The following is a 25,585-nucleotide window of genomic DNA, read 5'->3' as shown; positions in this document are numbered from 1 at the left end:
CCTGGTAGGTAATCGAATTCACAGGTAACGGCAACAATATATACACAATATTATTCACACTTCAATTTGTCATTCAGTTACAGCAGTTCTGATATACAGTAAACCTGCACTCGTGCTCTTGTGAAACAAATTATAATTCAAAATGCAGAAATCTTTACCCAAGTACACTGGAAGGTTTTAAACACCCCATCCCACACAGAAAGACAGACTATCACTACTCTACGTTAGTAAAGAACTTCACACGTGAATATCAGGTTCAATACTTCAGCTGGTTTATTAGACTCCCACTGCTTCAGATCATTTTTTTTCTAAAGTGATGAAGGGTTCAAAATCATGATCCTGTACATTTCATTATTCTGCATATCAGACATTTCGAATGATGCGATTAACATGCATTTCAATAACTCATGTTTAAAGGTGTATTATCATCTGTATCAGAAAGAACTAATAAAAGTACAGAATATAACAAATATTTATTAATTATGGCATAAGGACAGGTATGAGTACATAAGACAGATGTATGTGAATAAGGCTGCATTTATCTGTGGCTGGTGCTACCAGATTTCCTCTTCCCAGAAAGGAGATGTTTGGGTTTGACATCAAACACATGTCGATCAGATTCACCCTTCCTTCCCTGCCTGTTCATCTCCTTCTGTGAGCTCTTCATCATGGTCTTTACCTTCTTCAACATCTGGGAGAAATAAGACAGAGTCCAATGAATATCGCTCTATGAAAATCTTTGTAACACTTTACTAAGGAATTAAGACTCCCTTTATTCATTAATGACCAATAACTCTTTTACAAATGCATTAATGTATAAAGTTATAACTGAATAACAGCACCTGAATAAAAAAAGTGATATCATGCAATACTTGCCACATAGTAAACAATTTTTAACTCGTGTTATAAATGCTTAATAAATTAATGAGAAAACTACAAATACAACACACTTCAATCTGACTATAAGTACATTTTGCTGCATCATGAAAAAAGTAAGAATAAAAATTAAGCATTTTTATCATGAGTTAAAAATGGCTCGCTATTTGGCAGGTATTGTATTAAAGGCACTATGAAGTTATAACTATCAATTATTTATAAGGCACTAAACAACCTATATATAACCTCTATAAAAAAATTAAAACGGGAACCTTAATTTAAAGTGGTACCAAAATCTATAACCTGCTAAATGAGTGACAATCATAAATTCATTTCATATTAGTCTAGAATATATACATTATATTTATAATACTATCTGTAATATTGATTTCAGGATATGATTATGCTTTAGGTAACGCAGGCACTACCTTGGCATCTCTGACTCCTGATTGGTCCCGTGGTGGTCTCGAGGCACTCTGACTGCGAGTGCGTGACGTTGGTGGCGCAGAGACTTCCCTCTTCCTTTTTCGAACCAGAGAGCGAGATCTCCGAGCATAGTGGCTCTAGAGGGACATAAGGTGAACACAAGCATGCTCAGATATGTATATGACCACATGGCACACAAAATCAAGTGTGTTACCAATAGGGTTATGAATAATGGAAAAGCTTTAAGTATACAGGTTCTTACATCATCTTTATCGGTCATGTCCAAACCCAGATCAACCATCTCCTTCTCCAGAGTCGCTCTTTCCACCTGCAACCACATATACCAATCAAATCAACCCATCTTTAACCAGCTAACAAAAAATATGCCAAAATGTGTTTTAATAGGATGCTGAACAACAAATATTCCATATTAGAAACACTTAGTCACTTATCTTAAAGTATCCTTGTTACAGAGTAATTATACATTTAGGTACTGAATAACATTCATTAAAAATATACTTATTTTAAGGGTTAGGAATAGGGTTCGTCTTAGGGTTAGTTGTGTGTAATTATGCATACTTTACTGTACTTGCTACAGTAAATACATGTAATGTGTAACAAGGACACTGTATAATAAAGGGGAAACCAACCTTTAATAAAAAATATGGGTTTTTAAATTCATCTTAAAGGTATATAGTTCAACCAAAAATGAAATTCTGCATTAATTATTCACCCTCATGTCATTCAAAAAACCGCAAGACCTTCGCACAAAAAGTATTCTCGTAGCTTTATAAAATTAAGTTTTTCACTGGATTATTTTACTGATCTCCTAGGTACGGATCTGAGCCTTGATCTTGTAAGTATCTTTGCTGTCTAAGGGTCAGAGAGCTCTCAGAGTGCATCAAGAAAATATCTTAATTTGTGTTCTGATGATAAATGAAGGTATTACAGGTTTGGAATGACACGAGTGTGAGTAATTAATGACAGAATTTTCATTTTTGGTTGAACTATCCCTTTGAAAACTGCAAACTCTACCTAAAATATACAAGTAATGTCTGATATAAAACCACTTCCTATCATTTAAACATACAAAAAGAAGACTGCTGGACAGAAAGACTGACCTTCTTGGCCGTCCGGGGCATTCTGGGTCCCTGTGTGTCTTTCTCTTTGGATGCTAGAATCTTCAACTTCCGTTTCTCACGAATCTGACTGGCAAGCTGCCGGATCTCCTGCATCTCTTCATCCTCACTCTCCTCCTCAGAGTCGTACTCTCCAGCCTTCTCACGTAGTTCCTCTTCCCTCTCCAAATCCTCCAGCCTCTGAGAATGAGAGAAAGGACAGAAATTCAGAACATGTCATCTGAAACAAGGATGTAATCAAATATTCACTACTGAGGCCACCCAAGGTTAATTTTGTCATCAAAAATCCTTATAAGCTACCACTAATCTGAATTTCAGGAGGCACTTGATATCAGTGGTTACAGTCCTTAAAAAGTTTGAAATCAAGGCATTTGTTTCATACCTTCATGATCTCCGGGTCAATGTAGTCAGCAATATTGTGCCCCTCCCAAATCTCAGGAACCTTATCCTGCTTTTCTTCTGGATTCATCAAGTCCCAGTATTCTGAACACACAAGACAACATTTTTAGACATGTCTGGAGTGTATATTTGTGTACGCGTGTATGTTTATATCTTACTCTGTAGATCCAGTGTGTAATCATCTCCCAGCTCGACCTCAAGGTCTCTCTCCAGTTTGCGTTTGGGAGCATTCGTCTCCATCGCCTTCCTACGGAGCAGAGCCCCTTCAGGAATAAACGGAGGCCTTTCCTGAACAAACCAAATCAAAACAGTTTACAAACGCACTATATTTTTTAGGAACCATTACCAAAGAAATATGCTTATGATCAAGATGACAATGGTCTAGGAAGTGCAAAGAGCATGTACCTTTTGATCTCTCTTGGTAGGCACCGCCAGATGAAGTCTGTTCAAAACATCATGTACCTTCTTGGTTTTCATCTTCGTGTCCACACGGTGAGCCAACAGCCGATCACATGCCTGTTAACATATGATCATAAATTGTTTATACCACCAATCTACAATGCTCTCTTACTCTTAAAATTGGTACATGAAATGAAGAGCATGTGTGAGTGACTAGAAGTGATCTCACCTCAGCCTTCACCTGCATCACTCCCTCTTCTGTCAGAGAGCTGGTCTCAATCACTGTGATCCCCTCAGCAATGAGATCCGCAAAGATTTTCTAGACACACAGAACGAAGTTCCTGTGTTACTGCAGAAAGTCTCAACTAGTTGCATCTACGTCATTATCATGTTTCTCTTTTTCTCTAAACTCTTTGAGACTAAATCTAACATACATAAGTCAATTGCTGAAATAATAACATTATGAAGCTAAGAAGATCTTTTGAAACAAAACTGCAGTTAGAAAACTATTAAATGGAATCTGAAAACGGTCTTCAAATCTGTGTGGTTATTTTGTCTGTGGAACACAAAAGGTGAATCTTGACAATAAAAGTTTATAAAAGAACAAAAAGCACCTTAAAAGTAAAATGTGTTTGAAAGATGTATTTTATGCTGACCAAGGCTGCATTTATTGGAGCAAAAAAAAAAAAAAATTTTTTTTTATATAAATTACAAATAAATAAATAAATAAATAAATAATAATAATATTATATATATATATATATATATATATATATATATATATATATATATATATATATATATATATATATATATACACACACACACACACACAGTCGTGGCCAAAGGATTTGAGAATTACATAAATATTAGTTTTCAAAAAGTTTGCTGCTAAACTGCTTTTAGATCTTTGTTTCAGTGATGTACTGAAATATAATTACAAGCACTTCATACGTTTCAAAGGCTTTTATCGTGAATTACATGACATTTATGCAAAGAGTCAGTATTTGCAGTGTTGGCCCTTCTTTTTCAGGACCTCTGCAATTCGACTGGGCATGCTCTCAATCAACTTCTGGGCCAAATCCTGACTGATAGCAACCCATTCTTTCATAATCACTTCTTGGAGTTTGTCAGAATTAGTGGGTTTTTGTTTGTCCACCTGCCTCTTGAGGATTGACCACAAGTTCTCAATGGGATTAAGATCTGGGGAGTTTCCAGGCCATGGACCCAAAATTTCAACATTCTGGTCCCCGAGCCACTTAGTTATTACTTTTGCCTTATGGCACGGTGCTCCATCGTGCTGGAAAATGCATTGTTCTTCACCAAACTGTTGTTGGATTGTTGGAAGAAGTTGCTGTTGGAGGGTGTTTTGGTACCATTCTTTATTCATGGCTGTGTTTTTGGGCAGAATTATGAGTGAGCCCACTCCCTTGGATGAGAAGCAACCCCACACATGAATGGTGTCAGGATGCTTTACTGTTGGCATGACACAGGACTGATGGTAGCGCTCACCTTTTCTTCTCCGGACAAGCCTTTTTCCAGATGCCCCAAACAATCGGAAAGGGGCTTCATCGGAGAATATGACTTTGCCCCAGTCCTCAGCAGTACATTCACTATACTTTCTGCAGAAGATCAATCTGTCCCTGATGTTTTTTTTTGGAGAGAAGTGGCTTCTTTGCTGCCCTTCTTGACACCAGGCCATCTTCCAAAAGTCTTCACCTCACTGTGCGTGCAGATGCGCTCACACCTGCCTGCTGCCATTCCTGAGCAAGCTCTGCACTGGTGGCACTCCGATCCCGCAGCTGAATCCTCTTTAGGAGACGATCCTGGCGCTTGCTGGACTTTCTTGGATTCCCTGAAGCCTTCTTTACAAGAATTGAACCTCTTTCCTTGAAGTTTTTGATGATCCTATAAATTGTTGATTTAGGTGCAATCTTAGTAGCCACAATATCCTTGCCTGTGAAGCTATTTTTATGCCACGCAACGATGGCTGCACGCGTTTCTTTGCAGGTCACCATGGTTAACAATGGAAAAACAATGATTTCAAGCATCTCCTTTTAACATGTCAAGTCTGCCATTCTAACCCAATCAGCCTGACATAATGATCTCCAGCCTTGTGCTCATCAACATTCTCACCTGAGTTAACAAGACGATTACTGAAATGATCTCAGCAGGTCCTTAAATGACAGCAATGAAATGCAGTGGAAAGGTTTTTTTGGGATCAAGTTAATTTTCATGGCAAAGAAGGACTATGCAATTCATCTGATCACTCTTCATAACATTCTGGAGTATATGCAAATTGCCATTATAAAAACTTAAGCAGCAACTTTTCCAATTTCCAATATTTATGTAATTCTCAAAACTTTTGGCCACGACTGTAGAATGAATGAATGAATGAATGTATGTATGTATGTATGTACACTTTATATTTAAAAAAATATAAATTTACTGCTAAATAAAAAATACTGAATTTTTAGCAGCCATTACCCCAGTCTTCAGTGTCTCATGATCCTTCAGAAATCATTCTAATATGTTGATTTGCAGCTTAAATCTGCAGTCTGTAACTTTTTTTTGGTTAAAATTGATCCAAAATCAATATTTAAGCAAGTACATAACCAGACACTGTTCAGAACTTTTGCCTTACTTTAACCTTATTCACAACAGTTTGCTTATAATAACGTTTTCTAATTTGAGTGGTACTGGTAGGTTTTCACAGGAATTTCCAGCATACTGCTGCGTCATTACGTCACATCTGTAAACATGAAGTTGTTGTCCTGGCTACATGTGAGGATCCTGCAGGTGACGGATCATTTGATTATAGCCTATTCCCACAGCAGCTGGAATAATTAACTGCATCATTTTGATGGCAGACTGTTATCCAGAAAGGATTATGCGTTTATGAAACATGTGAATGCAATTATGTGCTTCTGATTACAGACAGCCTGGGATGACAGATTTGTATTTTAAAAGACAACCAGTTTGAAGGGAACATGATTTGCTTTTTGGGTTAAAAATTTCTTAATATGAGATTCAAATGGTATGACAATTAGAGATTAGACTACAGACATTGAAATCTACATGCTAATACACACTATATACACAGTCACGCAATGATGATGATGTTTCGATTAATAATTTGAGAATAAAGTATAACAATAATAATTATTTGCACGGTTTGATGTGATATGAGCTCGTTTAGATTAAATCACCATCGGTAGCACAATTTATTGTAATTAGGGGTGTAATGATTCACTCTTTCTTGATGCATCGATTACAAACCCTGAAGATTCATATGCATCGATCTTGAAACATTATTTTTGAATCGTGAATCGCCGATTTTGGACAGTAATCGATTCAAAACGCTAAGAATCGAATGAATCACGATTTCTATAGAGATTCAATGATTTCAAAATATATACACATTAAATTACTAAACAAACAAATTAATGGAGACCTTGAAGAGTGTTTGTGAATCGTGCCTCTAATCTGTCCTTCATGCGCTCGACTGTTTAGCACCTGTGACTGTCACAGGATTGCGCTCGCGCTCCGTTTGTCTCTGATGCAGCTGACGTGACGTGATCTATAGGATTCGTGGCCAGTAATACTAAAGTGAAGTAGTTTTACTTTTCTGTAGTTTGTCAATGGCTCTCTGCATCTTACCGACGGCGTTATCGGAGCAGTCAAAAGCTGCATATTTATTGCATGGACGGAGCAGAAATGTAAGTTTCTAAATCATACGCACAGTTCCATTGAATGATAAATGTGTTTAAATGATGCGGATGAACCGATGTATGAAAGAAATTGTTAAAACAACCACAGCATTAATGACGACCTTGAAATAAGAGCGCAAGGTTTATCTGATAATTAGATGCATGAAAGTAGCGTTTGTTGTTATAGAAACAGACATTGGGACGTTTTCTCTCAGAAACATCATTCACTGATGGAGAGGAAAAGTTAAATAGCTAGCCTACTATTTTATTTTGAAAAAATGAGATAAAGTTCACACTGAAAGAGAAGTGATCTCGCTCTCATATGCCGCGTTTCCACCGCAGGAGCTAGGGACTTTGGCCTGGTACTCGGTGTGTTTCCATCACAGGAACCAGGAACTAAATAAAGTTCCGGGTAATAAAATGCCCCTCAGAAAGTCCCTGCTGGCGAGGTAGTACTTTTTCAAAGTTCCGGAACTTTCAGGGCAGGACTCGGGCGCTTAACATCCTGATTGGTTGAGTTCACGCAGCATTGGTTGAGTTCAACCACCATTTATGTGTTTCGATCTCGGAGACGGTGAGCTCCTCGCGATCAGTGGGAGCTCAGTGCTTATGTATCTGCAGAGAGCAGCCTCACCTCTGCTAGACCTTCTGATATGTGCCGCTGGCTCTGATGTCTCTTTAGTGGTTACACATAAAATATAATTCGTTTTGGGTAAATCTAACAGGTTATCTTTGGTCTGTATTCAATTTATCTATATGTTAAAATGAAAATAAAAAGGCAAATTTATATAATATTTTGTTTCATTGTAATGGCTGTATATATATATACACACATCCCTGAACTAAGTACATTTCTGCAGCTGTTATTAAGCTTAAATGAAAACGAAAGGAGGCAGTGGGGTTTGATATCCTATTTCGTTTTATTGTAAATATACAGTGAGGAAAATTGCAGTAGTCAAGGCGAGCTGACTGATGTTATCAAGTACGCTGCTGTTTGCAGAATTACCGGATTTGCATCGTCACGGGTATCACATTCCTGAGTCTAATGCGCAAAGTCTGATCTACCGAGGACGCACGTCCAAAATCAGCATACTTTGTATTGAGAAACGCGCGCAGACCTACGTCACCAGTCTATTTGCAAAAAGTTGCGAAAGCAACAGGTCTGGGGGCAAAAAAGTTCCTGGTACAAATGTTCTGGGTAATTTCGGTGGAAACACAGCAATAGACGTGCCAGGCTTTATCTGCAGCTAAACTGAATAAAACCAGAATGAACTGATGAAACTTAAAAGAAACGCCACAAATACAATTTATGAATGATGCAGTGCTAATTGACATATCATTTATTACAGTATGGAAACTATAACGTATATTTCTACCTTATTCTGTGCAGAAAATTAAAATAATTACTAAATGTAGCATAGTATATAAAACAATCATAAAATTACCATTAGGAAAAAAAATATTGATTACAAATGATTGATTATTGTCCAGCAGTGTATTTGATTTATTACAGCTAATTAAAAGTAATAAAAAAAAGAGAATTCCTTAAAAAAAAAAATTATATGATAATACATAGGCTACATACATAAAATGATTGTATTTGACATTTCTGTCACTCCTGAAATGATGGCTACGGCCCTGGTGTGAAAAATGTTAGCTTATACATAATACTCTTAAAGTTCTTTTTTACAATCTTGGCTTACATACATTTTTTTTCTAACCTATGGTTCTATAACCATAAAGGCTACTGTAATTTGCCCCCTGACTAAGCATTTAAAGAATTTAGGGGAAACATTTAAATAATCCTGTAAAGAATGCAGAATCGAATTGTCATAATCTAATCGAATTTAATTGTGAATCAAATCGTTATAAATTAGCAAAAATCTTTCTTGAATCAAATCGAAAACCTATGAATCGTGAATCTAATCGCTGCCTTCCCAAAGATTCACAGCCCTAATTGTAATGCTTTTTTCCTCAGTTGGTCAGAACAATCGTGGAAGACAATCGTCCTCAAAAAATTTGATTCATTTGTGCTGGAGCCGTGCCAGAGCACAACCCACACAAGGAAGATAATTCCAGAAACAGCTGCAGTTGCAGGTTTTCAAACAGAGATGGATACAAAGAGGCAAAACTTACAGACTGCAGCTTTAAGAAGCATTTCTTCTCATAATCAAAAGTTGCGCTGCTTAATATTTTTGTGGAAACCATGATACACGTTTTCCAGGATTATTTAATAAATCTTAATAAAGATCTTATGACAATATAAATGTCTTCTTTATTGTCACTTTTGATCTATTTAACACATCCCTATGAATAAAAGGTCTGAAGTGCTTGAATTCATCTGTCAGCATTCAAAAAGATATAATAAGGCTTTAGATGCCTCTGAATATAATGCATAAACTATATGGACCTACTTTTTAAAAGATTCTTTTTTCAACATTTTTGAAAGATTTAGAATCTGTTACCTGATTCTCCTCTGAGAGTTCACTGATCTTCTTCACGTCACACTTATTGGCCAACACGATCAACGGCTGCAGAATACACAAATAATTATTACTGCCATCATTCAGTACAAAACAAAACAATGTTTTACAGCATTTAAATTAAATTCTTCGTGTGTGTGTGTACCTTATTGGCAAACAGTGGCCGTATATTGTTGAAGAGCTCTAGTTGTTGTGAGAGCGTGTGTCCGCACTGCTCTGACACATCCATGACATAGAGCACAGCAGCACGCAGGTGAGCCAGAGCCGTGATGGCCTGCATTTCTATGGTATTCCTTTCTTCAAGAGGATGATCCAAAATACCAGGGGTATCAACCACCTACAAACATTTGGTATAAATTCATATAATATTAAATCAGTGCAGTTAATCACTGTCTGGAAACCATGCATTTTTCTAACACTCACCTGCCAGCGCAGGTATCGGTAATCCATATGACCCACAAACAAAGATTTGGTAGTGAAGGCATATGGCTGGACCTCAACATCAGCACGGGTCACCTGTACACACATACTCCATTAAAACCAAATATTAAAAACCTGACATTTAATCTACATACACATGCACAAACCAACCTTGTTGATAAAGCTGGACTTGCCAACGTTGGGGTAACCACACAGCAGGAGGGTTCTGGTATTTGGGTCAATAGTGGGTAAACGGGACAGATGCTGCCGCACTGCGGTAAAATAAATATGCATTTAGTATGCACAAATGTGCATCAGAAGTAAAAGAATTAGTGCTTATTTGTGTTTCACATTTATGCTTTGATCAGTGAAGCCAAATAATCCTCCAAAAGTATCAACATTAAAGAACTCAAAGAACCGTCTGCTATTTTGGAAAGTATCTGTAGATGGGTTTAAGTGTTTGCACCTTGTTCTAAATACTCCAGACTCTGTTTCTGTCGCTTTAAGATGGTGCACATGCGCCCCAGTGCGGCCCGTTTCAGCTGCTTGCAGCGATACAGTGAGTCTCCATATTTCATTAGCCGCACATAATCTTTAGCAACACTACGAATGCACAGACACACAGTTTTACTCATACACAGATGAGAAAAAATTATAATAATCAGCCAACATATTCAATAAAATCAACCACAAATTAATTTTAATAAGTAATGTGCATGATGTTGTTAAATTCAAAAGACTCACTTGTCAATAAGGTTCTTGGCGATGTTGATCTGACCCAAAGCCAGTTTATAATGATCTTTATCATACAGCACATTCATCAGATCAGCATAAAAGGGGTGAATATCCTGAAACACACACAGTCATTTATCTACTTAACAAGTGATGAAGAATCAACATATATGAGCTTTATCCAATGCATATAGTTTTGTGTGAGACTTACGTCCAGTTTGGGAAAGTCGGTGAGGATCTGTGACAGTCGATCATGGTAGTTCTGCTGGGTGAATTTGACTTTGCGCATATAGAAATGTCTAATTCGGTGGATCTGATAGTGTTTGTGTATTACAGTGGGAGTTTTTCGCTGGGTTTTGGATAAAGTCAAATCGATGAAATCCTACAGGGAGAAAATCAAAAAGAAACTGTAATCCTAGTTTACTCATGCTTTATAATTATTACTTTTATTATATATAATAAAAAGTTTTAAGTTCCCATACTGTTCCCATAAGTTCACACCTGGGTTCCCACAAATATTGACAAATGACATCCAATGACTTTTCTCTGATTTTTTTCCAGCATTAATGGCTACTTAAGGATTTCTAATAACAATTATATAACAAACACAACAATATTATTATTACATTATTTTATTTTACAAAGGCTGCACTTACTTATCAATCTTAGACAATGAAATACAACTAGAAATAAAAATTTTTTTTGAATTTCCCTTATATCTGCATTTTTCCAGTAATGGAAGGGAAATACTATTAAATTTTAAGGTTTTCCATGTTCATAGGAATCGTGGTAACGTTACATTTATATCAAATTAATTTAACCAAAGCCCTTAACCACATTAATATATTTCATCCCTGTACAGATGAACCCCACAACTACCACTCGTTCTTCATTTTAACATATCACGACAGTAAAACCATGTTGAATGTTGACGGTAAATAAAATAACAATATATAAAAATGTTAAATGGCTCAACACCGCGCGCACGTGTGTACAGTACGTACAACATACTGTCAATGTCCGTTATTAACGACAACACCAACAATACTTTTTATAACATATAACCCTGCACATGTGAGTGAAAACACGCCGTTATTTTCTTACCTTAGCGGTGGGAACCACCATAATCTTTTTAAAGTTGTACAGAGCCATGATAGCGGCACACGCGACACTCTACAGAGCACGCGGAAGGGTCGAACACGTAGCGGACGTACGTCACGAAGAGCGACACACGTGATACAGCGTTGACGAGTTCACAGCGTCACCTACCGGTGGGAGGAGCCACTCTGGAACTGGAACTGCAGAACCGAGTCGCAAAAATATTAATACAAACGCAGTTAAGCAGAACATTTCACACACAAAGTTTGTAATGAATTAAATTATAATTATATTTATTTTTCAGAATAATTAAAAAAAGATAAACTGATAAACATGGATAAACTCCAGATAAACGTGGAATTAATGTTTCATATGAATCCAGAAACATTGCCCCAGAATCTGGACATGACAGATGACACTAAACAAATACTAGGTTTAACTACATTTACTGCACATTTAGTTCAACAGGATGAGTGTGGGTTCAGTGCCAAACATTCAAGTCTCCTTTATTCAAAGGGAAATTATAATTTTGCAACCGTTTGCTTGCCTGCCTTAAACAGTAAAAAAAAGTGTTATATTAAACTAAAACAACATGATCAAATCACTGCATTTTTTGTATTCACTATAAACCTGTTAAAACAACAACATTCCAAAACACAAAATCACAGCACACAATCAAAATCATTTTAATTAGACATTTTATTGACACAAATCCTTTATTCGTACAATTAAACCAAAACAGTTAATAAAGAATTTCTCCAGGTTTGCCTCTAATTAGCCAAACCTTCAAGTAACTTCAAATAAATAATTGTATGAACGTGTCTTCTGTTCGCAAATGGAGCACAGTACCATAGGAAGGGTCGGGTTGAAGAGGGAGAGGCAAATGAAACACTGTTTCCTCAGCAGTAGTTCAGTACTCGTGTGTATTCTGCTCTGTTTCTATTGAAGTCCTGCAGTGATCAGGAATGAAGCTGATTTCTGCACAGAGCTGGTGTTGACAGTTGCATTACCATCAACCCCACTAATACAGGCTCAATTTCAGCGCAAACAGATCACCATCTACAGAGATGTGAGAAGCATGTTTTCAGGAGTATACATGATCTGTGTCAACATCAGATGACGTGTTTCCTATATAGATGCTGTATTTGTGCGCATGTTACTAAGATGTCTGCTTATGATCAAGACAAACTGAAGGAAACATTTTGAATACTGATATGATGCACAAAAGTCAGAAGAAAACCTAACAGATGCGTGCACTGCACCAACTGTTGCAAAAACACTGTCATTAAAGGACTAACAAGCTAAACATTAAATACAGCACACAAGATAACACAGCTGAGAAATAAATGGAACAAGCTGTAGTCAAAACAGTAGGTAGGGTTTAAAGTCTGGGAGGACCACTGATTGTGTAGAGTCAGTACTGTGGGAGGAGTTTACACTCTGGACTTGGCACATAAATATAGTTAGTATGGAGCTATTAAGGGAGTGGTTTGGAGTTTGGGAGGAGCTACTGTTATTCAGGAGGAGTCAGAGTGGAAGGAGGAGCTTACATTGGGGGAGGAACTTAAATTGTTGATAGGGAGGTTGGTTTAGGGGAGGAGTTTGACATTTAGGAGGGGCCACAACTTGTATGAGTCAATATTATGTGAGGAGTCTACACTATAGGAGTGGTCAATATAGTTGGCAGATAGGTTAGGCTTGTTCGGCTTCATGCAGCGTCTCAAAGATCGAAATCAAAAGCAATGCATTCTGGTTAGAATATTTTTCTGACTTTGGCGCTGCTGTTGTTTTAACAGTAAAAGCTTTTTTAGTTTAGTCGCACTGTTATATTGGGTCACATTTATCAAAAAACACTGATAAAATCATATTTACCTCTACTTTATTGGTATTTAAATAGAATATGTTTAGGTTGAACTTTATTCATGAACAGATGGCACTGTATTAAACAGTATACAAAAAGTGTTTCTAAAAACATCTGTGTATTTGACAAAGATTGCACGACTTCGGGGAAGTCGTGGCCTAATGGTTAGTGAGTCGGACTCACAATCGAAGGGTTGTGAGTTCGAGTCTCGGGCCAGCAGGAATTGTAGGTGGGAGTGCATGTACAGTACTCCCTCCACCTTCAATACCACGACTTAGGTGCCCTTGAGCAAGGCATTGAACCTCCAACTGCTCCCCGGGCGCCGCAGCATAAATGGCTGCCCACTGCTCCGGGTGTGTGTTCACAGTGTGTATGTGTGTGTGTGTGTGTGTGTTCACTGCTCTGTGTGTGTGCACTTCGGATGGGTTAAATGCAGAGCACGAATTCTGAGTATGGGTCACCATACTTGGCTGAATGTCACGTCACTTTCACTTTCACTTTATTTCACTTAATCTGTGATAGCATGCAAACACTGCACGAGCGTCACTACCAGTAGCAGAAATTGTCTGATTTGATGTCTCTGATTTCAATTCCGTCCCCGACTGCAAGTGGCAGATCTTGCCAGCCGGTGACAGGCTAGTGTAGTTCATCTCAAACAAGCCTGTTGTTTTAGAGGAGGGATTTTAAAGTATGGGAGGGGCTATTTAGATTCAGGAGGAGTCTGTACTGGGGAGGTGTTTACAATCTGGGTGTGGCCAAAATAGTTGAAAGGGAGGTTGTTTAAGGGAGGAATTTAAAGTTTGGGAGGAGCCGATGAGAAGGCGGCATGTTCGATGTGAAGTGCTGCTGTGCAGACCGATTGGTGAATGACATCAAAGCTCCATAAGAGTGATTTGAAAGCACATGTAGCACTCTGCACTATATTGCTTTCGTGGTACTTTGATGTTGTACACCGATCTATCTGTCAAACACATCTGAAGTCAGTACTGTGGGAGGAGTTTACAGTTTGGGTGTAGAAAAAAATGGTTGGTATGGAGGGGTTTTTATAGGGGAGGGGCTCATGTGAATTAGGAGGAGCCAGTGTGATGGGAGGAGTTTGCATAGTAAAGTTTTGCAGTCTCTTTCCCTTCACTGTTGAAAAATGGATGAATAAATGAGGTTAACAAGTACATGTATCTGTCTGCTGTACAGGAGAAGCAAAAGAATATGTGCCCAACTAACACTATAGGTAACTAGATGAGATGACTATATGTGTTTGAGTATGTTTGTGTTGGTATGTTATGATGAACAGAGGTATTCATCATGCTGAGGTATTGTCAAAAAAGTTTTATTACTAATCAGTGCTTCACAAAAATCTGTGATAATATGTCTTTGAAGTTTGTTTGTGTGTGTGTTTAAAAAAAAGGCACCAGCAATGGCTTTAAGCGTTGTGTTATGTTTCCATTTACATAACCGGCCGTCATAATTGTATGAAGTTTCATGCATGTGTATGAGCGAGTATGTGTGTGTGAGCGCAAGGCTCCAGTCCTCAGACCGCCACTTTTTCAAGTGACCGTATGGGGGGAGTTATTGCTTTCAGGCCATTGCCAGGGCAGCTGTTACCACGGCTAAGGGCGTGTCCAGTTGGCATTGCAGCGTGGGAGTGTTCCGGTGGGCGTGGCAGGAAGACAGGACAGGAGCGTGTGCGGGCGTGGCCTTTGTGACCTCCTGCGTGACAGATAAGGTGGCTCACCGTGTCCAGTGGGGAAAGCGTGTGTGTGTGTGTATGTGTGTGTGCCTGCTCCTCGCGCTGCTTCAGCGAATACCAGGTGAGAAAGATGAACAGGAAGCCCAGGAACTTCAAGCTCGCAGCCAGCCCAAAGTAAACAAAGCGGAGGGAAGTGACATCGTACTCCCAGCAGGACCCATGGAAACCGCAATCGTGCTGCCACAGCATACAGGTGGTGTCAATCACAGCCCCAAAATAGATAGGAGTGGGGATGTAGGCTGGGGAGACAGAAAGAGAGAATATCAAAAATTGTTTAAATATTCATAATTTCAGCAACTAATTGATACACTGTGGTAATCAACAGTAGGGCTGTGAGGAAAAATATTAGATTATTATATTATTTTTTATCTATACTACCATTCAAAGGTTTGGGTTCAGTAAGTTTTGTTTTTAAAGAATTTTTTTTTCTTAAGTTAAATTGATCAAGAGTTAGTAAAGACATTTATAATGTTACAAAAGGTTTCCATTTCAAAGGGATGATGTTCTTTTTAACTTTCCATACATCAAAAAAAAATCTAAATATTACAGTTTTTCTGTATTTTTGTATCATCAACCTTTTAATATATGAAAAAATCATTAAATTCAGAATTTTGAATCACTTAATGAAGCAGCTTATATTTTATGATGCTATTATAACATCTTGGTTTAAATACTCTTCCAAGTCATGAGCCAAGAAATGATAGATATGGTCTTCTGAGATGGTCTTCAGGAAATGTAATGGCCAAATAGAAAAAGGATTAAAATCAAGCTTAACCCTATATGGCAAGCAAATCAGTCCTGAACATATGATGAATATTCAATATTTGCTCAGCTTTACTGGACAGTCAAAAAATGATGAATTCAATAAAATTCAGTCCAATCCTACCAAGAGTCCGGAGAAGAACAAACTGCATTCCCAGAGCAAACGGCCTGTCCTCTTCCTCCACTGACCTGCTCAGGAAATAAAAGAGGAATGAGTAAAACAAAGAGATACAGAGAGAAGATAGGCAAGTACATGGAGAGAGGCAGACCTGAGCGTAACGATGATGACGGATGGCTGAGCGCAGGCGGTTATGAGAGTCACGATGAAGAGAAAGATGAGGAAGGTGATGAGCGTTCCACATGTGCGCTCACACTTTCCTGCCAGGGCATAACCGTTCTCGTTTAGGTATGTCTTCACGATCACCACCTGCAGATCATGTTTTCCTCCCGACGGCGTGATCACCTGTCTGCTCTGAACACATGCGCAGTCCGAATAGTTTCTGATCTGAGAGGGAGAAAACGCATGTTACGATACACATGAATAATGTCAACAATACTGACAGAGACCATTTTTTTGGGTGGTTAAATTTTTAGGCTACCATGAAAAATGTTGATATCTTAAGCCAGTGACTCTCAAAGTGGGGTGTGGGGTCCACGACTCATAGCCAGGGGGTCCAGAAATTATTTTAGGACCCTATGATTATCGCAAATGTGGAAAATGTGTGACTGAAATACAAAATTCAGTCATAAAAACGTAATAGTTGTATGAATTCAACTGATTAGACATTGCATTAGACATTTTTTTTTTTAAGTTGTAAGATTTCAATAAGACATGCTTTTTGATTTCTAGTTTATTTTAACCATTAAAACAAAGTCTAGAAAAATGAAAATAGACACAAAAAAAATTAAAAAATTGTACTAAAGTACAAATTGTAGCAAGCACATGTTTAATCACTGTAAACAGTATTTATTTTAAAGTAAGCATGCAATCAGATGGGCATTACAGCAAAATAAACCCCAACATGGTTTGGACAAACCCTGGATTCGCTGTTGATCCACATTTCAACTTGATTAAAAATGACTCACTCCTGAGGTTTGGTTGGCAAAGTTGCTGCAGCCAGCCAGACATGGGTTAAAGTAGGTGATGCCATCAGAGCCACAGACAGGCGCATACTCATGAATCCTGCAGCCACAGTTGACATTACAGCTTGCCGTCAGGTTTCGGTGAGACAGAGTCAGCGTCGGCCTGCAAAAAACAAATAGAACATCATTCAGTGCAGCTCATGTTTCCCAGGTGATATTTATGTAGGGGTCTACAGGGTTTTACTACATACCCGGCGGTGTAAGGGATATTGATTCCACCGAGGTTGATGCTCTCACAGCCGACAATGAAGAGAGTGGAAAAGCAGAGCAAAGACACGCCACTGCAGATCATGGCCAGCTTTGCTGCTTCTCTTGCACCAAGTTTCAGTTTCTTAATGATGTACCCACCTAAAACTATACCAACACCTGCACTGGGTACAATGATCAGACCTGCACACACAAACTCACAATTAATAAACACCCACAGTGAGTACTGTGATCAGATCGACACATGTTTGTGTCAGTGTGAGTGTGTATGTTGTACCTGTGTATATACTGGCATTAGATGCTGGAACACCAAATTGAGATTCAATAAATTTAGGAATGAAAGTGATGAAGGCTGTGACGATGGCACATTCCGCCGTATATGACAAACTCACAAATAAAAACGTCACGTTACTCAATATACGCACAGCTGCTTTTGGCAAATCTGGAGAGAGAGACAGAAACAGACAGAGAGAGAAACAAGACAGATTTATTATTTGGTTTTAAATGTGTCATCCGAAATGTGTTCATACTAAAAAATCTGCGTTGTTATTGTTAACTAAAACTAGTAAAAAAACACCAGACAGTCAAGTTAAATGAATATTGTTTAAAAATAAATATTAAATAAAATAAAATAGCCATTTCTATCTTGCTAGCCATTACTAAAAGGCAAATATTAGCTCACTGTATCAAATATCTGGTGTGACATCATTCTTCAAAGATGATCTGATCAGAATAAGATTTTAGATTTGACATTAGGTTGCACCTTTGATATTTTTGCCAAAACCCATGGAGGACGAGACAGCCTGGCTCTTTTCCTTCTTCATTTCATCATCACTGGAGACATCCCCTGCACCCTTTTTTACACTGCTTTTACTTTTCTTGTGCCGTGGAGGAAGTTTTTTAGGGAAGGAAAACATGGGGAAGATTACCAACAACATTGCCACAGCACACAGAAGAAATCCACTCCACCTGAGAAAGAGACAGACACAGAGAGGGTCACAGTGCTGTCAGGGTTACTGCATGTTAATTAATAAACAGCAAATGAGAGACAAGGTTTTCCTCACCAGTTTCCCACAAACCGTGGATCACTCTGATCAATACTGATTATTGTCCCAGGGTCGACATAGAATCCGATCAGAATCCCACCCAGCAGATACCCAGCAGCTGGGCCAAGAGCTCCCATTACATACATGATAGCTAAACATGCACAAACGAGAACAATTACATTTCTTTAGCTGTCATATGCTACTGGCAGAATTAAGGTCACAGGTTTTTTTTAGAAAGTAGAAAAAACCGCGTTAACCATCAGGCTAAAAGGCACTGTTGTGGACAAAACCTAATCTCACTTGTGGCTTCCTGTCAAACACATTCATATCATACTCAAATAGACAATAACAAATATACTCTTACTATTGACTGGTACAAACAGCTTATATTTGCACATTTTAGACTTTTAGCACAGACTGGTACCATGCCCACTAGGCTAATTATTTAATGTCAGTTCAAAATGTAGATTTACTGTTTAAACATTTTTAAATATGAAACCTGAAGAAAACCTTCTAAAATATTGTTCCATGCGTGTACAGAACTAGTAAGACTAACACACCGATCAGTCCGCATTAAATCAAATCAGATTATCTAAGTCTGTTACTGCACAGACTCAGTGTTAGTTTTGTTATTGTTAACATGAAACTAAAAAATAGTTTTTGTCAATTGGAATAAAGCTGATGTAAAATAAAATACAAATATTAGATGAAAAAGTAGGAATTTATTCATTTTACAGATGCTTTATCCAAAGTGACAAATAAGGAATAAATTTTGCGATTCATCATAAGGAGGCAAATAACACAAGTGCTCATAATACAAAGCCTACATTAAATCTGTTCATAAGTGATAGTCTCTTCAGAAAATGACCTGCTAAATTCTTATGGATATGAAGCGACAAAGTAATGGTTGCGTAGATCTCATGTAAGAAAAAAACGTGGCCCGAAGTGACACACTTTACCTGATTGACTGACCCAGTCATTCAACAACACACAGACAAAGCCTCACTTCGACTCACCCAGGTACAGGGATGCATTCTCTTTCTTCACATTGTCATCCAGGTAAGTTGGTCCAAGGGTGTATATGGGAGTTGATCCCATTCCCACGAGGATCTGAGCGCAGATGAAAAGCACCACATAGAGGGCATGCTCACGCTCCTCCCGGTCCCGCTGGCACCTGGACAGTGCTGACCTCTCCTGACCGCTGCCATTACCGCCGGCACAGAGCCCCTCTCCCCCTACTGTGCTGTTCAGCTCCTCCAGCTGATATGGTGGAGAGATGAAGTGAGGTAGGGAGAAGAGGGCGGCACCCACAGCAATGAGCACGCCCCCTACAGCCAACCACCGAGGCCTCTGGCTCCGCCCACCGAAGTAGCTAATGAACACCACAACGAAGAGACTACCGATGTCAAAACAGCTGACCAGAAGACCCGACTCTGAGCTCCGCAGACTGTACCGCTTTTCTGGAAAACACAGGATTCGTTTAGTAGAAAATTCATAAATATACTCCAATGTTGAGTTATTATTTATAGAGAAGGGAATGAGACTGAGAAGAGATAAAGATGAGATGAGGTTGTTAAATTATCGATTGGAATCTGATGAAATGAGAGATGCTGAGAGGAAAGCAGATTTAAACTAGAAAGTTGAGATTGGGGTGAGATGAAAGACTAAATGAGACAAGATTGAAATGCTATTAAGAGGAAGAGACTGAGATTAGGATGAGATCAGATGAAACAACATGAGAAACAAAGAGATTAAGAGGAGACGAGACTGAGATGAGATTAAAAAAAAAAGAAAGAAAAAAGATATCATCCAGGGTCGGGAAGTACATTTAAAATACAAAATATAAGTAACTTTATTTCATTAGTTACATTGTAAATGGGTGGTAATGACATAACAGTTACATCCGGGTAATAACAGGCAATTAGTATCAACAGCAATTGATTTTCTGACACATCCTAAACTACAGTTCTGATCATGAATTTTATACTCCTTGCAGAATTTGATGTCAATTTTTCTTCTTTTGTTTAAAGATCTTTTTTTCCATTTAGTGCTAGCCTTCAGAAACTAATACTTAAATGTTTCCTAAACTAAAGGACAAAATAATCTGTTCGCTTGATTCAAAAAGTTTACACGCCCTGGCATTGTGCTTCTTGAACAGCAATAAATTATTTTTCATATATAAATTCTTATGTATTTATTTATTTTAAAGATTGTCGGAATTTTGTTTCCTTCAAGAAATGAAAGAAAACTGATGTTAAAAATAATATGCAGAGGAAAACTAAGTCCTATGTTTGGTGGGCGTTATTTTTTCTGTAGAAAACCTTTTGCATTACCTTATTAGGATTCCAAAGTATTCTAAAGTATTTAGATTAAATTACAAAACTTGTGTAATCTAAGGAAATATGTCACAAATTACTTTTTAAAACATGTATTTTGTAATGTGTAGTGAAATACATTTTAACCTTCCCGACCTTGAGGATATTTAGTTAAGAGACTGAGAAATTGGGAGAAATTTGACATTCAGTTGGATAGATGGATGGAGAATGGGATGAGATAAAACAAGATGAGGCTTTAGGTGAAAAGTTGAGCGAAGAGAAGAGAAGAGAAGAGAAGAGAAGAGAAGAGAAGAGAAGAGAAGAGAAGAGAAGAGAAGAGAAGAGAAGAGGATCTGCTAGTAGTCAGGTATATTACCTATGGTGGTAATGACACTGCTGAGATAGCCGGACACCATCAGAGACTGGATGAAGGTGAGGTAACACATGCAGAACAGAAAGCAGCGCGAGTCCGACAGGATCCTGTCCACGTAGCGCCTCACGGGCAGCCGCGGCAGGCGGAGCGTCAGGAGCGCAGCAGCGGTGCGTCTCACCGGCTCACGACGCTCGGTCCTGACGGGGGAGCAGTGCGGGGCAGAGAGCAGAGTCTTGTCCACGTCCTGCTCCGGAGCCTGACTGCCGCTGAGCGCGGGGAGGCTCTTAGATTTCAAACCCTGTGTAGGCTCCTCACACAAGTACGGGAACGGTTTTACAGGTGCGGGGCCCCCATCACCCGCCTCCCCACCGGCACCGGATGCCATCCTCAGCGCGTCACGCACACAGACGCACACTGAATCAAGAGCATAACAGACTCTCAGATAAACCGGCAGCGGCTTATCATTGAACACAGAGGCTATCCGAGCCGTTTATAAGCGCTGTAGAGACGCAGACATTCTGCGCTGGCTCATTTCAACAAAACAAAACGCCTAAACAGATATGCTTTATTATAACTATATATAAACACCCTTTTTGTTTCTTTACAGCACCATTTTCTTTTCAATTCGACACATATTCACAAAAACAACACACTGGATCGACAGTCGACTTGCAGCCGGGGGCTCACGCGCCTCTGCGCGGATACTGCAGCGCGCGCGCTCGGCCGCATCACACACGCGCATTGTGCCCCGTTATCTGCGCTAGATTAATAACCACGATTAATTCCATCGGCGCCGTTAAACGGTATTCTGTCGCGTCTTTCTGCACGCGGCTCCGACACACCATCAGATCTTCGCCGTGTAATCACAATATCCTTGTCCTTGAACGTAGCGGTAGCTCGGGCTGTCAGCTGTATCGCCTCCAAGCGCATTCGGTCTGTACCGTAGCGGGTGCACGTAAACTTCCGGTTCACGATTCCTGTCAAAAAAATGGGGCTGCACCACCCCAGTCTGTATTTTAACTCCTTCCTGCAGTAAACGCAAATACATTTTTTTTTTAAAAGATTAATATAATTAAAATTAAATCTTATAATACACAATCATAACAAACGCTTTTAGGCTGGCTGGCTGAAACAATGCCCTCTACTGACATATAAAGAAATAAGACAACATTTTAGAAAACAAAAATCCGTCAACAATCATTTATTTGCGATTTAGTGATTTAGCAGAACATAATTAATCAATTAAATTCTTTAAACAACTAAATTTTTAGGGATGTACAACAAATAATTAAATGTTACAAATTAAAAGCACTTGATATTTTTATCTCATTAAATAATTACAGCAATAGAAATAATATGGTTTTGTGATGCATGATTTATACTGTTTCAACGTGGTCATTTGTAAGGCACTTACAAAAGTTGTCTGCTAAATAAATGTAAATGTTAATAGCCTCCTATCAGAGCAGGTTTTCACAGAAGGTCAACATTTAAAAACCCAGTGTCCATCTAACTGGGAACCTTTTATTAGTTACTGTGAGTGATGAGTGTCCTGGGTAAAAAGTGTCACAGATTGCTCTTCCACTTCTTGTCATTTGAGCATTCAGCTGCAAGGAAACAAAAATGAATGTTAACAGAGGCAGGCGATAGTGCACAGGTGCACTCACAGACATGCGTGCGTGCACACACACACACACACACACACACACACACACACACACACACACACACACACACACACACACCCAGGCAGATCTTTCCTTCCTTGTGGAGTTTCTTTAAATGGTGCAGCAAGTTAAACTCTGCTGCTCTGTGCAGGTGTTCAGGGGTCTCCTGGCATATTACAGACAACATAAAAAAGCAGATGAAAATCATGTTATGTACACAATTTAGAAATTAACATTTCTATAAATAATGTACTCTCATAATTTGCATATTGTCTGATAAAGTGGTCACACGGTTACTTTTCACATACATAAGGGAACAAGTGTCTGAGACCACTGGTGAAAATGTGTTCCTTTTGCATTTTTAGGATTTCATACAAATATTTTCATTGCAGTCTGCATTATCTGCATAACAAATTGAAGGGAATTTGCCTTATACTTTTGATCCCCACTTTATATCTGTTGTTTTATTTTCTCTCCTTATAGATTGCAGGTTTGACACTGTTAAATATAAATGCAGTCGAATTAAAAGAGTTACTATCATTTAGAAAAGAGCTGAACCTTGTACACCACTTTAACCAGTTCGCTGGAGGTGAATGCATTTCCGCTGTTCTCCTGCAGAACGTTTAGGATCTGCTGTTCTCTTGCGTTACGATGAGTTATATACTCACAGATCTTAGAATATGCGTCTTGGACCACTGGACCATGACCTGAAACACAAATACACATAATCATTTCTCAGTGTCACTGATAATTTTCTGTAGAAAGCACACTGAAAAGAAAACGATAATCACACATGCACTCACCTGGATATATGAGGTCAGCCTTCAAGCTTAGGAGCTTCTGCAGTGACTTCATGTAATCATGGAGGTCCTCAAACACGGCCGTTCCCTCTCCAAGAATACAGTCACCTGAAAACACAGCTTGCTCCTCCTCCAGCAATAATGCCATGTGATCATCTGTGTGTCCGGGAGTAAACAGCACCCTATGTGCACATACAATATAGAGAAAAAGCTAAACAACTTACTATTGTTTTTGAATGTGTAAATGTACACACTTATTCGCCTAATGCGTTTATTTAAAAACAGGCTTTCAAGACTCGGGATGTGTGTGAGTTAAAATGATATATATATTTTTTTTAAGATTTGGATAAGTATTTTTTTATAATATACTTTTTATTCTCCAAGGATGGTTTTAATTGATCAGAAGTCACAGTAAAGACTTTAATTGTCACAACAGTTTCAAATCAGCATATCATGTGTGGGGGTAAAATTCAGCTTTCCCATCACTGTTTTTCTGTTAAAATATATCAATAAGAAAATTGTTATTTTCATTTTTTTTTTTTTTTTACAATTTTACTAATTCAACTTTGGTGAGCATATAAGAGACTTAGAAAAACATTTTAAAAATCTTATCGACCCCAAACTTTTGAGCGGTGGTGTACAAAAATTTTGGTTTAAATTTTTAATAAGCATATCATCTACAGAATATACTGTATATGTGTGTGTGTGTGTGTGTGTGTATTTACCGTAATGTTGCCCCTTCGGTCTTTATCACATCACCATCACTAAGATAGGAATATTTCTTCTTCAGGTCTCCAATCACTTCTTCCTGTGGAGGACACCGAGGGAGTTTACTGACCCTCAGCTCTGAATCTGCAACCCATGTAGCTACATTAGCAAGATTTTCTTATATACACCACTGTTCATACAAAAAAATGAGATTTACATTGTTAGTTAAAGAGTGATTTGGGAGCACAAATTCATATTTTAAGCACAAATCTCAAAACCTGTACACAACATACATATTATTGACCTGTGTGAAAGTTTGAGAGTATATCCTGCACTCCTCCAGTGTGGTCGTGATGCCAGTGTGTGACTATAATGTGCTGTATGGACGTGTCGTGCTGCTTCAGAGCCTCGCGCAGATTGACAATATACTCCGGTACCGCGCGCTCGCCTGCATCAATTAACACTCGCCTATCACGGACAATAAACATTCATACACTTGTTACATTCCATAAATAGGTTGTAAGTTGTAAATAGCTCAAACAAGCAATAGAGACAAAAAAGTACATTTATCTCGTGTACCTTCTGCCTGTCCCGACCAGGTATGTGTTGGTGCCCTGCAGTGTCATGGGCCCCGGGTTACAGCCCAAAACACGGACCACTCTCGATGACAGCTGCTCGACACGAGGAATCACCGCGGACATTTTCACCAGGACCACACAGACACGCCACGAGCTTTAAATGACTTCTGAAATGACTCCTGCTACAGAGAAGACCGGAGGAGACTTTTTATGCAGACACTTCCTGTTCAAAAGTCACAACTTACAAAATAAAAGTCGCTGACGCTCAATGTTTGGATGTTTCTTTTTATTTTATAATCTATATATTATAATCACGTTAATGGCTTTATATTTAAACAGGGTTTGTATGGGTTACTGTCTTCTTTACTGTGTAGTTGTGTAGTTTTTGAAGCGTTATCTTTGGACGTTCTGTACAATTGCATTATATGCAGGTATATTTTCTTTTCTAAAACTCTTGGTTTGTGTTCATCTGACCAAAGAAAGCCATATACATATGGCCTGAGGGTGTAAAAGATGGGGTATCCCTTTAAGGGCTGTATTTTGTGTGAGTGTGTGTGTGTTTGTGTGTTTCACTTTGCTGCATTTTAATTGTTGTTGTCTAGATAGATGTTTTGACCAACATCATTGTATTTTTTTTTCTCCCTTTAACCAAACCTGTCTGACAAAACATTTTATTCAATTTATTTTCAAGCAATTTCA

General features: G+C 38.5%; 3 protein-coding genes across 3 annotated transcripts; all 3 read right to left on the bottom strand.

The window, feature by feature from the left end:
• Positions 1-255: 255 nt before the first annotated feature.
• On the bottom strand, positions 256-11,843 carry LOC132096180 (GTP-binding protein 4-like). Its single transcript, XM_059501420.1, has 16 exons — positions 11,689-11,843; positions 10,796-10,966; positions 10,597-10,700; positions 10,319-10,455; positions 10,024-10,124; positions 9,856-9,948; positions 9,578-9,769; positions 9,415-9,480; positions 3,469-3,558; positions 3,246-3,356; positions 2,999-3,128; positions 2,824-2,924; positions 2,424-2,621; positions 1,565-1,630; positions 1,305-1,439; positions 256-691 (listed from the first exon to the last, which is right to left on the bottom strand). Exons 1-16 carry the CDS (start codon positions 11,734-11,736, stop codon positions 539-541), a joined length of 1,896 nt encoding a protein of 631 aa, XP_059357403.1. The 5' UTR covers positions 11,737-11,843; the 3' UTR covers positions 256-538.
• A 2,204-nt stretch (positions 11,844-14,047) lies between these two features.
• Positions 14,048-22,091, bottom strand: LOC132096175 (solute carrier organic anion transporter family member 5A1-like). Its single transcript, XM_059501410.1, has 10 exons — positions 21,140-22,091; positions 19,465-19,908; positions 18,467-18,599; positions 18,166-18,371; positions 17,680-17,844; positions 17,387-17,585; positions 17,139-17,298; positions 16,322-16,557; positions 16,177-16,241; positions 14,048-15,529 (listed from the first exon to the last, which is right to left on the bottom strand). Exons 1-10 carry the CDS (start codon positions 21,519-21,521, stop codon positions 15,072-15,074), a joined length of 2,448 nt encoding a protein of 815 aa, XP_059357393.1. The 5' UTR covers positions 21,522-22,091; the 3' UTR covers positions 14,048-15,071.
• Positions 22,092-22,637: 546 nt separating this feature from the next.
• LOC132096199 (endoribonuclease LACTB2) lies at positions 22,638-25,078 on the bottom strand. Its single transcript, XM_059501443.1, has 7 exons — positions 24,888-25,078; positions 24,613-24,776; positions 24,326-24,452; positions 23,604-23,782; positions 23,359-23,507; positions 22,879-22,966; positions 22,638-22,740 (listed from the first exon to the last, which is right to left on the bottom strand). The coding sequence occupies exons 1-7, from the start codon at positions 25,007-25,009 to the stop codon at positions 22,700-22,702; spliced, it is 870 nt and encodes a 289-aa protein (XP_059357426.1). The 5' UTR covers positions 25,010-25,078; the 3' UTR covers positions 22,638-22,699.
• Positions 25,079-25,585: the final 507 nt, after the last annotated feature.

This window comes from Carassius carassius, chromosome 20 (assembly GCF_963082965.1).
Source record: "Carassius carassius chromosome 20, fCarCar2.1, whole genome shotgun sequence".
NCBI lineage: Eukaryota > Metazoa > Chordata > Actinopteri > Cypriniformes > Cyprinidae > Carassius > Carassius carassius.
The sequence above is the reverse complement of the archived record's forward strand: the minus strand, read 5'-3'. Positions and strand labels throughout refer to the sequence as shown.